Genomic DNA, 14157 nt, shown 5'->3' with positions numbered 1-14157 from the left:
TGATCGGAGCTAAGCAGCTGGGACTTTGAGAGATCTTGGAGTTACTAAGATAACTGTCATTTCCTGAAGACAATCCAGCCTATACCTTCCTCTGCTGAGTTCTGGGATGAGCTAATTGTCTTCCTGTGGTTTCTGTCCAAGATGGGCGATCTCCATGGTTAGCCTATCCAATTGTAAATTATTTCTTGAAATGTAGGACAGCAGAGAAGCCTTTGAGAACCCTCTGATTATTATCATCAAGTGAGGCACAAAACAGAAAGGTGAGTGCCCTTGTTTCAAAGGTCATCACCTCTACCCTGGCACAAGGTCCTAAGTAGAAGAGGTAATCCTTGTCTTCCTCCCCTGATGGTGAGGTCCTACAGATGTTCCTGTCTGCAGATGGCAGTGTACTGATTGCCTCAAGCCCTCCCAGAATGAGGCAGTCCCTCTTATGTGAGGGCCATAAGTATGCAAATGCATTTTTGATACACATGATTACATATTTAAGAGCTATAACTAAGTAATATCATAATGTTCACCCATAGCCTTAATTACTGGCATTGTCTGGAAACTGTCTGGGAACACAGATTTAGATTCTACTTGGATTGAATTCCAAATCCAGCACTCATTTTACTGTAAAAGGTGTGTTTATGTGCACCTACACCCTCACCACGTCACAGGATGGCAGAAACATCCTAACAGAGATTTGAGTTATCAGCACAGGCCATTCCTCATCTGCCTTTCAGGATCTGAAATCCAGAGCTATAAGGGCCTGTGGAGGTCATCTACACCTCCTCTCCCCATTGCACAGATGGGGAAACTGAGGCCCAGGAGCTGAGATGACTTGTCCACACACATCTACGTACCCGGGTCAAATCCTGGCACTCCTGTATAAAGCCTTCGTGGGCCTCGCTTGGTCTCCTCATCTATAAAATGAAGAAATTGGACTCAGTGGTCTCTGAGGTTCCCTCTCCTCTGACCACTGACCTCCCCAGCTTCTTTTAAGTCCTAATTAAAAATCCTACCTTCTACAGGAAACCTCCAAGCCCTCTTATTTCAAGTGCCTTCCCACTGCTAATGATTTCCTATTTATCCTGGATAGACAGTTGTCTACATATCTAAATATGTAGTATAGAGAGACAGAGACAGGCACAGAAAGCTCCAGAGATATTGCTTTGCCTGTTTTGGTTCGTATGTTGTCTGTCCATTAGATTATGAGTTTCTTGATGGCAAAGACTGTCTTGTGCCTTTTTTTGTATCCTTAGAGCTTCCCACAGTGCTTGGCACTTAATGAATATTTATTGAATAGAATGAAATCGATCTGGGATCCTCTGATTTGTTCCCTGGGCCCGAATCCCAGCTTTCTCACTTACTTCCTGGACAAATCTTGAACTTCAGTTTCCTCAACTCTAGATGGGTGATCCTGGGAGCCTTCTATACATTCTCCTCTATAGAAGACCTGTTCAATAGACTAGAGAGCTTTCTCTTCTGCCCATTTCATGGGTGCCATTGTAGAGTACCAAGTCCCTTGTCTCATGAGAAGATGGACCCACCCACTTGCCCATCTTTTGCCTGTCTTTTCACCCATGTCCCTTGCTCTACTTCTTGGGCAGAGGTTGTCCATGGAAAGATGTTGCAGACTGCTTACAGCCTCCACAAATCTTTGTCACAAAGTGGTTTGATCTGTCAAAGATGGTAGGGGTCTGAAATTCACACCAAGATAGCATTGTGTTAGAGAGGCATACCTAGAATAATCTATGCCCAGTGTAAAACCAAGTGGCAACGAAATCTCACCAGTTTCTGGCCAATACCTTTTGAAGCTCCTTCTGGGCCATGAGAGGGACATATTTTCAAGCCCACCTCGATTATTATCAGGGGATTCTCCATGCCTGGTCCCTCTCCTAGCCTTCTCTAAATCCCTCAAAAGTCCTCCTTTGGGCCTCTCTCTAACCCAGGATCCTTTCAATGTTACAGTTGCTGGGGTAGGATTAGAAACTAGACCAGCCAAAGAGAAGGACAAGGTGATAGCTACTGAGGATGGTCATTGCACAATACCTGACATTTGGACGCAATGACTTCATCACCAGTGCAAGCTGCTCCAAAGACAGCCTTGGAAGCGGCGCTGGCTGCAGAATAGCATTAGAGAGCTTCCTTCTGCTCCGTGGTGTGGCATTGAGCAAGCCCAAAGAGACGTGGGGAGAGATCCCGATAAGGCAGGAAATTGTTGACAGCAAACTGTTTGAAAGTTCCCAAACTGAAATTCCCCACTTTTGACATCTTAGGAGGTCAGATCTACAATAAACAAACGGAAGACTTAAATGTAATTCTTCAGCCCCTCCTCCTAGAAATACTTGTTGGGGCCAAAACTGCCCCAGCTACCCACTGACCTCCTCCCTCGAGTTCATTCTGACTGTACATAGCTTCTTCTCTGAGGCGAGCTTACTCTGATATTTTGATTCCATGAAATGTCACTGAAACCAGATAATGGGCAGATTTTTGTAGTGCCAAGACAGGGAGTTCATAGGATCATAGAGTTGGATGGGACCTATGCAGAGGCTGATTTGTCCTCCTCCTAGATTTGCCCTGTTGGAAAAGCAGAATATATTAACTCCCTTGTTGAAAATCCTCCCAGTGCTGGAAAATGATTGTCCCTACTTTCCTAAGTCTATTTTCCAGGCTAAACAACCTCAGTTTCTTTCCCATCCTCAGAGGGAATGATTTCAGGCTTTCTCATATTGCTGCTCCTGAGAACATAGTTATCTCCTGACTCCAGATGACAGTTCCAGCCCATTATTTCTTTGATAAGTGGGACAGAGAAAAATCAATGAATTATGGGGTCAAAAGAGCTGGGTTCAAAACCCTACTCTGTCACTTGTGACCTATGGAACCTTGTGTGACGAGTATTCAGTGAGAAGCTTGGACTGTGTAGCTTCTGAGATCCCATTCAGACCCAAATCTCCAGATCTCTGGGTGAGTCACTTCTGCTCTCAATGTTCTAGGCAGCTATCTGAGATTTTCAGTTATAGAGGAGGTGAGGATCTGCATGGTGGAGGACTTCTTCACCTCGCGCTGATTAAATTAGAGGTTCAGCCCATGCTCCTGCCTCCTCCCATCTGGCTCCAAGACTTGCACCTCTTAGCTCTGAGTGAGTAACTGTGTCAGTCATCCTTTTAAAGGAGTAAAATTTGCTGTTAGCCTTTTATCGATGTTATACAACAAAACCCAGCCTAGATTGGTTAAACCAGGACTTCTTCAACCTTATTTGAGTCACAGGCCCTTGTGACTGTCAGTCTGAGAAAGCCTGTGGACCCTCATGAGACTGGGAGTTCTTTGAGGCTTTCCCAGACTTATGCCTTTCTGTGCATCTCCAGTGCTTAGCACATAGTAGGTGCTTAATAAATGTTAACTGACTGACTAAATGCATAAAATAAAATGCATAGGATTACCAAGGAAAAGATTTCCTTTGTAATAAAATAAAGATATACTTTTTCTTTTCCATTCAGATCCTCCCCGCCCCCTCCCCAATCTGTCCATTGACTCTAGCTTAAGAACCCCTGGGTTAAATACAATTCTGCTGATCTAGCAGATATTTGTTAATTGTCCACTCTATGCAGAGTCCCATGCCAGGTAAACACACAATTCCCAGAGAGCTGATTGGAAATATTATAGCAATAACTCACATTTCTTAAGTGTTTTTATCTTTTTCAATTTTATTATTTATTTTTAAACATTCTTTTCTTTTTAAATTTTGAGTTCCACACTTTCTTCCTTACTCCAACCCCCTCCTGCACCCATCAAGAAGGCAAGTAATGCGATATCAATTACACATGTAAAATCATGAAAAGCATATTTCCATGTTAGCCATATTTCAAAAATAAAGCAAGAAAAATAAAGAAAGTAAGGAAAATTATACTTCAGGTTGTGCTCAGATTTCATCAGCTGTCTCTCTGGAGGTGGATAGCATTTTTTCATAATGAGTCCTTTGAAATTGTCTTGGATCGTTGTGTTGATCAGAGTAGCCAAGTTTTACACAGTTAATCACTACAACATCGCTGTTACCGTGCACAGTGATCTCCTAATGCTTCTCACTTCACTTTGCATCAGTTCAAATAGGTCTTACCACGATTTTTTCCAAAACCATCACCCTCATCATTTCCTAAAGCACAAAATCTCATACTGCAACTTGTTCAGCCATTCCCCAATTGATAAATACTCCCTTAATTTCTAATTCATTGCTGCCACTGAAAGAGCTGCTATAAAACATTTTTGTACAAATAGGTCCTTTTTCTTTGTCTTTGATCTCTTTAGGATACAGACCTAGAAGTGGTATTGTTGGGTCAAAGAGTATGTGTAGTTTTACAGTCCTTTGGGCATAGTTCCAAATTGCTCTCCAGAACACCAGAGCACCAGTTTGCTAGTCCAACAATTCATCAGTGTTCCTATTTATCCTCATCCCTTCCATTTATGGTAGGTTTAAAGTGATACCTCAGAGTTGGTTTAATTTGCATCTCTCTAATCAATAGTGATTTAGAATATTTTTTCATATGATCCTAGAGAGCTTTGATTTCTTCTTCTGAAACATACCTGTTCATATCCTTTGACCACTTATCAATTGGGGAATGACTTTAATTTTTATACACTTGATTCAGTTCTATACTCAATATATTTTTGAGAAATGAGGTCTTTATCAGAGAAACTTGCTATAAAATTCTTTAATATTATTTATTGTCTAGGATACCTTATAGGAAAAATTTCATTTCCCTGATTATCCTTTTCAATTAGGCCTATTTTTGCCTTCCCTTCGTCTGAGATCAAATAGTGAATTCTTATCCCAGAAGCTAAAGTGTTTGGGTTTATCAAACAGTAGATTATTATAGTAATTTACTCTTGTGTCTTGTGTACCTAATCTATTTCACTGATTCACTACTCTATTTCTGATCCATCAAAACAAATAGTTTTGATGATTGCCACTTTATAATTTAGTTTTAGATCTGATATGCATTTTTTTCATTGATTCCCTTGACATCCTTGAGCTTTGATTCTTCCAAATGAATTTTGTTCTTATTTTTTTTAGCTCTATAAAATAATTTTTGATAGTTTAATTGGGTATGGCATTGAATACATAAACCAATTTAGGTAGAATTGTCATTTTTGTTGTATTAGCTTGGCCTACCCAGGAGCAGTTGATATTTTTTTCCAGTTGTATAGATCTGATTTTGTTTGTGCAAAAGGATTTTGTAATTATGTTCATATAGTTCCTGGGTTTGTCTTGGCAGATAGACTACAAAATATATCATATTGTCTATGGTTATTTTAAATGAAATTTCCCTTTCTATCTTTTGCTGCTAGGCTTTGTTGGTAATGTATGAAAATGCTGATGAATTGTGTGGGTTTATTTTACATCCTGTAATTTTGCTAAAGTTGTTAATTATTTCAGGTAATATTTTAGTTGATTCTCTAGGATTCTCTAAGTATACCATCATATCATCCACAAAGAGTGATAGTTTTGTTTCTTCATTGCCTATTCTAATTCCTTCAATTTATTTTTCTTCTCTTATTCCTAAGGCTAGTACAATATTGAATAATGGTGGTGATAATGGGCATCCTTGTTTCACCCCCAATCTTATTGGGAAAACTAACATCCCCATTACAGATAACGTTTGCTGATGGTTTTAGATAGATACTACATTTTAAGGAAAGCTCCATTTATTCCTGTGCTCTCTAATGCTTTTAATAGGAATGAGTATTGTATTCTGTCAAAAGAGTTTTCTGTATCTATTGAGATAACCATATGATTTCTTTTGGTTTGTTATTAATATAGTCAATTGTGCTGATAGTTTCCCTAATATTGAACCAACCCTGCATTTCTGGCATAAATTCCACCTGGTCATAGTGTATTATTCTTGTGATAAAGTATTGTAATATCTTTGCTAACATTTTATTTAAAATTTTGAGTCAATATTCATTAGGGAAATTGGTCTACAATTTTCTTTCACTGTTTTGGTTCTTCCTGGTTTAGTTAGTGCTATAATTGTGTCATAAAAGGAATTTGGTAGAATTTCTTCGACACTTATTTTACCAAATAGTTTATATAGTATTGGAATTAATTGTTCTTTAAATGTTTGGTATAATTCACTTTTAAATCCATCTGACCCTGGAGATCTTTTTTTCTTAGGGAGTTCATTGATGGCTAGTTCAATTCTTTTTCTGAAATGGAATTAAGTATTTTCTTCCTCTTCTCTTAATCTGAGAAATTTTTATTTTGTAAATATCCATCCATTTCACTTAGATCATTATATTTATTGACATACAGTTGAGCAAAATATCTTGCAATTATTGCTTTAATTTTCTCTTCATTGGTGGTGAAATTACTTTTTTCATTTTTGATACTGGCAATTTGATTTTCATCTTTCTTTTTTAAAATCAAATTAAGTTTTATCTATTTTAATGTTTTTTCTCAAGGTCCTTCTTGATCCCATGGACTTCCATATTCATTTGAATTAGCACCTGAGACACTGGACAGATTCCTTTCTCATCTTCTTCCTTGGCATACCTCCCAGTCACTTGAGACTTCATTAAACAATTGAATTTCCTGAGCCTGTCTGGCCCCATGAACTTTTTCTCATTTTGCACTTTTCTTTACAAATCATTTTTCTTACCTTGAGTAAGAAATACTCAAGTATTCCTACTTGAGTAACTGACAAAGAGTTGGATTATAAACTTGACAATGTTGTCTTGCTGAGATTCTAGGTATGAATCTCAAAAAAAAAAGGATTAAAAAAAATATTTTTGTTCTCAGCTGGCCTGCCTTTATCCTGGACCTGCCCTGAATAGATAAGCTCCTTTCTCATGTCCACAGAATTTTTATCCAGGGCTCAGCCAGATGATTTGGCTGAGATAAGTGAGTTTTTCAGGCCATCCTTTCTTTTGGCAATTTAAAGGTAATTTGCCACTTAGAGTAAGCATCTTCATGATTCTCTTCCATTGTTGTAGAGATGTTGTTTCTTTGTAAGGGAAGCTAACCATGAGCCCTTCCCCTCTCTTCCCTCTATCCTGCTCTTTCTTATCTCTTTGAAGGGACCCACTCCCTGTCCAACACCATTTTCAGGAAGTGTTGTGAATGACTTCCTCTTTCTAATTTGATGGCTGATTTTTGTCCTCCCTGGTAATCTCCTGGTCTTGTGTTCCCCATGTTTATTTAGTTATTTAGTTTTATATATATATATATTTTTTTTTTACCGGAGGGCTGTCCTCAGAGGTTTCATGGAATTGGGACTGAGACACAGTTATGGGGAACAAAGCAAAATAAGGGGCAGAGATCACTCCCTCTCTCCCATAATGGGTTTGGTGTCAGAGAATCTGGGTTTAAATCTTGCCTCTGCTAATTCTTGAGGAGTTTGGTTTAGATGGCCTCTAAGGACTCTCTAGCTCCAAATAAACAATCCTTTAGGAGACACTCCCCAGGTGACTGGGTGGAGGAAAGAGGGAAGGAGCAGGATGGAAGCCAGTTGCTGTTATGATGGTGCTCCAAGACCCTACAGTCTAGATGGAAAGTGAATCAGGGCACAGATACATTAGGAAAGTTCATTGTTCAAATTTCATGATGAAGGAAAAATAAAAAACAACAGGAAAACTAACTGAGAACCAAGAGAGAAATCTATAAAGAATCCAGGAATTATTGGAAATTAGAATGAATGAAAGATCTGGGATATGGTTATGAATAGGATCCAAATGGAAACTTAGACTTACTCCTGAACTCAAGCCCCCAGCCCCCCAACTTTCCAGTTGTTTTGCATCAACCCACCATGCAAACAGCCTTGGGATTTTCCTTCTGGCCTGGCTCAGTTCTGTCTGAAGGGAGTCAGTCATATCAGAGAGGAAGGATAATGAAGTAGACTCATGTTGCCTATAAAGGAGACAGCTGATTGTTCTGCGAGACATCAGTGTTAGAAATAAAAATATTTAAGATGCTGTTTCCTTTATGAAGCTAAACGAGTATAACATTAAAAAATTAGAAATACAAAAAGAGTCTATTTCTGTAAATATGTACAAAGTGGGACTCAATTGCTAATGTAAACTGTTACTTTCTTTGTTGAGCCAACTATGTTCTGTTGGTGCCCAAATATTATAAAATATAAAATGTATGCAAACTGTATATTTTATCAGGTCATATTTTCTTTATGTGCCTGGTTATCTAGGACTATGTACAAATCATTCAAGATTTGCGTTTATGGTTTGTCACTGACATGACTCTATAAAATAAACCCTGATATCTCCCAGCTGTGTGGAATCCATTCTGTCTAGCCATGGAGCACAAATAACATTTTTATTTGCATCATGTTAAAGAAATACTCAGCATATAAATACATGAGCAAACCTTATCACAAAAGGGATTGTGATGGCAAACACCTCTGGGAGAATATTGTACCACTCCTGATTCCAGAGAGCTCAGACATGGTCTCATGATCTGTGTACACTGAGGATAAAGAAAGAGCTCACTCTGATTCAGTCTCTAAAAAGGGTTGTGTATAGTCTGACAAAGATCATCACTGTCTACTACTTAAGTCCTCTGTGCATATTCAGAAACAATAGTATCTTCAAGGATCTTAGGCCTGGAGCTACAAGAGACCACTGAGGCCATCTACATAAATCTCATTTATGAGGAGGCAACTAAGTCCTAGAGAGGTTAGGTGACTTGCCCAGGGTCACAGAGATAGTAAGTGGCAGGGGCACGATTCACACTCAGGTCCTTTGACTCCAACCAATCTCAGTGCTCTTTCCACTGTATAACCCTTAAGTGAGAGTGGAGAGGGCAGTGGCCACATTTTTGCTTTTCTTTCTTTCTCTGGCACTTAGGCCAGTACTGGCACATACTAAATGCTTAATAGATGCCTGTTGGTTGACTGAAGTGTGTTGCTATTTGTTGAGTCCATAAAGCACCAGATCATATAGCTCAAGTGTTCAGTCATCTACATATTTTGTCTATATGGTTCTAAATATTTGGATATTTGTACATGACCTATAGCAACCCGAGAAACATCTGGCCAATTAACAGACTTTTTTCATCCTTGAGATGGGATGTATAGATGCAGCTTTTGTTTCAATCCAATATAACTCACTTGAACTTTACCCATGAACTCCTAGCACTCTGAAGAATGTAGACAACATTCAACGGCTCTTCAGACTGAGTTTGGATTTGAGTATCCTTTAGAAATACTCAATCTGCTGCAGAACCATATGCTTCTTGCAAAGTTCATGAATAGTTCATCACAAAATCTCTGAACAGAAAAGAAGACTTTGGGAGCTAGTGAGTGCAGCCTTTACCTGACTGATTATGAGTTAGATCCCCAAAATTGTGAGGACCACTGAAGAAAAGAAACTCTTAGAGCTGGGATCATCCTTTACCTTATAGGATAGAACAGGATGTGATGGAGCTGGTTTAAAGCATGTTGACAGCTAACACCCTTTCTTGAGTAACAATGGATCTTCTTATTTCATAGGAGGTGAGAAGGTGAGTGATCCTAGCAATGATAAAAAGAACAACATGAATATTGAAGTTTCTAAGTATGATAACCAGAGATAGTGTGAAGACTGAAAGCCAAGTGCTACTCATTTTGTCTGCTCTCTTAAGAGCTAAATTAGTCCATTCTTTTGCCTGCCCATGTCTTGTGCCGATTCAAAGCCTATTGCCTCAGATAACTCTGACTTAGGGTTAGAAAATTCTTGATAACTTTCATTTATGCACTGATGAGGCATGTCTGCTTCCAAAAACCTGTTTTGAGAACTGATGAAAAATCCCCACAAAAGTTTTGTTTAGAAAACTAGAATGACTTCAGCTAATATCTAATCCAACCTTCTCATTATACAGATGAGGAAATTGGGGCTCAGAAAGTAGAAATGAATACCACAAAACATAATAGGTTCATAGATGTTGAACTGGATGGGATTTTAAAGAACATCTGGTCTAGCCCTCTCATTTTACAGATGAGGATCTTAAATTCAGTGAGTCAGGTATCCTGCCTAAGGTTACATGAGTCATGAAAGGCAGAGTACAAGACAAGTCCTCAGACTTCAGAGCCATCATTCTTTTTACTAAACTGAGTTGTCTTGTAAGCATGCAAATAGTAAGTAACCGAGAGAGGATTTGAACCTATGTTCTCAGACTCCAATCTAGTACTCTTTCTAGCTTTCAACATGGCAGGAGTCTATAGATAAGAGGAAAATTCAGATAAATCTGCTTGAAACTGACAATATATCACTCTCAATTTTCAGTTTTTCATGATCATTTAATTTGATTAATGTGTTACTTTGGTAATGAAACATATTCTTCCTTAATCGTCCCATACATGAATTTTCCAAAGGGTGAAGGTTGAGTGGTCTACCCTTTGGGCTACGTGGCCCCAACCCTGTCTTAGGGCTCAGTTTTTTCTTTGTTTCTGGACACTTCTGATGAGACATACTATACCTAGCCTGAGTTTCTGGAGAGACAATTAATTTCAGACCGCCAACAGTTTTGAGTATTAATCCTTTGTAAAATCTTCGTCTAACTTGTTAAACTGAATATAACTGCAGACTTCCACCAAAAGAATGATACAATGGTGTGGCTTTAAAAGTATTTGGGGACCTGTAAAATGTCTAGGATTAAAATTTCAATACCATTTGTGCCCAATAAATGTGCAGTCCTTAGTAACTTAAAACTGCATGATTATGAGTCAGACCCGAAAAATTATGAGGACCAGCTGAAGAAATGGAGCTTGCAGAGGAGGAAGTCTGGGATCATCCTTTACCTTATGGGATAGGATAGGATATAATGAAAAAGCCAGGAGCTGACCTCATCAGCAGAATTTGTTTAAAAGCTAGAACTGGACTTAAGAAAAAAAAGATAGGGGCACCCTCGAGGAAAGAAAAAGGTTATGTTGACATTTGGCCTGTTTTGATGGAGATGGGGTTAAACGGAGGGTGTCTTTATAGGTAAAGACTGAATTCGACAGCCAGCTGGGGCTGCAGAAAACAGCGTCCCACTGGGTGGACCACATGCTCTTGTCCTGACTCGCCTGGTTGGTCAGAGCAGCCAAGACTGGGGATGTGAATAGACTCACCCTGAATTTAAGTGACTCATTGAAGCAGCTCAAATTAGTCTCAGCAAAGTGTGGCCAAAGGGAATTAGGCTAATATTGGCTGCCTACTGCCCAGAGGGGAAAATGTACATTCTTGGCCTGGCCTTTCTAGCCAGTCTGCCCCAACCTGGTTCCTTTTTATCTTTCCAGAGTTGGTGAGCACAACTGCCCTCCTTGCCCTCAGTATTCCAACCACATCGGCCTATTGGAGGATTTTGTTAAGCTTGAATTTAACTTTGTTTTTCAATTAATAAACATTTATTTTCTTTCCCTCCCTACATCTCCATTTTACAAAAAAAGAATGCTTGTAGCAAATATACATATTTAACCAAAACCAATTCCTCACCAGCCATGTAAAAAAGGAGGGGCAGATTTCATCCTCCATTCTCTCTCTTGGGAGGGGGGTGGGTGGCATACTTCATCACTGGTCCTCTGGAAACATGGCTTGTCATTGCACTGATTGGAGTTTTTACATCAGCTGATGTTGGTTTTTACAAATGTTGTTATGGTATCAGTTGCTCACCTGGTTCTGCTCACTTCCTTCTGCATCATTTCATAGAGGTCTATGAGGCTTCTCTGAAATCATCCCTTTTGTCATTTCTTATGGTGCAATAGTATTCTACATTCATACAACATTATTGGTTCAGCCAAGGCATCTCCCCAGTTTCTAGTTCTTTCACAAAATAGCTGATGTGTCTATGTAGGTCTTTTCCTCTTTCTTTTATTTCTTCAGAGTTTAGAGCTAGTAGATATATTGCCAGATGAAGAGTTGTGTGCATTTCAGTGATTTGGGGAGCATAGTCCTCTTCCCTCTCCCACATCTACACACTTGTGTGGGCCGCCCTTCATGACTGGAACACACTTCCTCCTTGTATTCTCCTCCTTCAAGGCCCAGCTTAGGGACCCTGGGGGAGACCAGGGTGGATTAATGGAAGGAACACTGGATTTGGAGCCAGAGGACTGGGGTTGGAATCCCAGAAATGCCATTTTAGGGTAAGAAACCTAACTCTCCCAGACATCACTTTTCTTTTCTCTAAAATAAGGAGATTGGATTTCCTTACAGTTCTAGTCCCATAATAAGCTGCCTGTGCTGGACCTTTCCCCATTAAGACATAAACCTGTGGGCTGTTTGTCTTTTACTGCAGGTGTGATTGTGGGGAGCCCCTTGGGAATCTCTGAACCACCAACAAGAACAAGAGACCATCCTGGCAGGTCCAAGATCGTCAGCCCCTCTCTTCTGAATGGAGAACCTTGGAGTCCCTTCAGTGGCATCCCACCCAAGGTCAGTTCTAAATATTTGCTGAATTTTTCAGTTGACTTTACTGCACATTTTAGAATGCCAGCTTTACATTATTCCCATTTAATATGGTTTTCCTTGGCTGTGATGAATTTCCACATGTGGAATGAAGGCTTTATTTGTTAAAAAGATAGAGTTCATATTGTTCTGGTAACAGCATAACTTCTGTAGGACCATGATGCTGCAGCGTTCTTCACATTTATTGAACATTCGTTTTTGTCAGAAAGCCCGCTATTATATGCTTAGATATAGGAGTACTGAATTTTTCACTAGAATTTTTTCATTTAAAATAACCCATTTTTGTCAATTTCATTAATGTTTAGTTTTACTGACATATTTACTAATATCTTAAATGGAAAACACCTTTTATAAAAAGATCTTAGAAAATCTTATGTCATTTCTTCCATTAAAATTCTTTGAGAATATAGATTTTTAATTTGTTTCATTCAACTCAAATTAATATTTGATACCTTTCTATATCTATAGAACTGTGTCTCATCCACATGGGCTTTCACTTCAGTAGTGCTGGTTGTAAGTCACTTTCTCATCATGAACAACTCTTGTCTTTATTCTCCCATGATCCTCCATTGTGGGATCTAGCCAATGCTCTGGGTCAGGCCTTCTTCACCGTGAAGAGATTTTACTGAGTCTGTGATCATGAATAGGAAAAAATGCATCTTTATTTCCATGTAATTGAGTTCTTTTTGCAATCTTATGTATTTTATTTTACACATTTGAAAGCATAATTGTGAATTAAGGTCAGAAGGCTTCCTGAGGAGGCCATGAACAAAAAAAATTAAGAACCCCTGTTCCAGAGCTCTTGACACTGAACCCATCCTTGATATTCAAGTAATGTGCAGAATGTTATAGCTTTATGGTCCCACCCAAGGGATTGGAGAACATGGGCTGTTCACCAGTTATCCCTGGCACCAATTATATGGGTAGCCCACCTTCTTTTCCATTCACGTAGCCCTTTCGTAACAACTTTTTGGGTTACTTCTCCTGTGGAATTTTTCACTGGTAACAGGTTACTCATGTCCACCATATGGTTCTCTGTTACCCTTTGGGTAACATTAATATTAAAACATATTATCAGTTTGTTCATGGACACTTGAAGGATATGTTGAAATTTCCTATCTTAGATGGATTTGGCTTAGACTTTCCCAGTTCCTGTTCACATGTCTTGGAATCAGTTTTCCTAAGTGGTCTAACCCATGGGATGTGACAAGGAATCTATAGGAAGGAACATGAGATCTTTGGTGAGATAGCACAGAAGGCTTTGCCCTCATTTTTGGAGGAGTTATTTTTAGATAATGTCCTTAATTGAAACCAGGCATTCTCCTTGCTGAAGACTCGAGGTTACCCAAACCACAGGCCTCTTTCTGAAGGAGGTACACTGAAGCACCTTCACATGAGGAACAAGAATGGGATTGATGCCATCGATTTGGTTCCCAGATAGCCTTGTGATTTAAAGTGAATGTTAAGACAGACTGAGGGCATGCTACAAAGATCTGAATGCACCATCAGCACTTTAGGATTCATTTTTTTCATGCATACTCTTGCAAGTTGAGTATATAATGTACAAATCAGGCATGACTATAATAATAATGTCAGCCCAGCTTGGGAGAAACATTCGTATGACATTTTAGAGAAACTTTCTCATGCCATGAGTCATCAAAGACAGAAGCAATATAGCAAATGTTGGGAGAGGGGATATACTGTTTTACACCTACAACATGACTGTTTTGGTGTCTTCTTTGTAAA

At 39.1% G+C, this 14157-nt stretch overlaps 1 protein-coding gene across 1 annotated transcript in view; it reads left to right on the top strand.

The window, feature by feature from the left end:
* ADAM12 (ADAM metallopeptidase domain 12) overlaps window positions 1–14157 on the top strand; it is a 357420-nt gene that overhangs the window by 21244 nt on the left and 322019 nt on the right. The window contains exon 2 of the mRNA XM_072629031.1: window positions 12242–12378. Within this exon, the coding sequence (XP_072485132.1) occupies window positions 12242–12378 (137 nt within the window). The remainder of the gene's footprint in view (window positions 1–12241; window positions 12379–14157) is intronic.

The sequence above is a fragment of the Notamacropus eugenii genome, chromosome 1 (assembly GCF_028372415.1).
Source record: "Notamacropus eugenii isolate mMacEug1 chromosome 1, mMacEug1.pri_v2, whole genome shotgun sequence".
NCBI classification, from domain to species: domain Eukaryota; kingdom Metazoa; phylum Chordata; class Mammalia; order Diprotodontia; family Macropodidae; genus Notamacropus; species Notamacropus eugenii.
The sequence above is the reverse complement of the archived record's forward strand: the minus strand, read 5'-3'. Positions and strand labels throughout refer to the sequence as shown.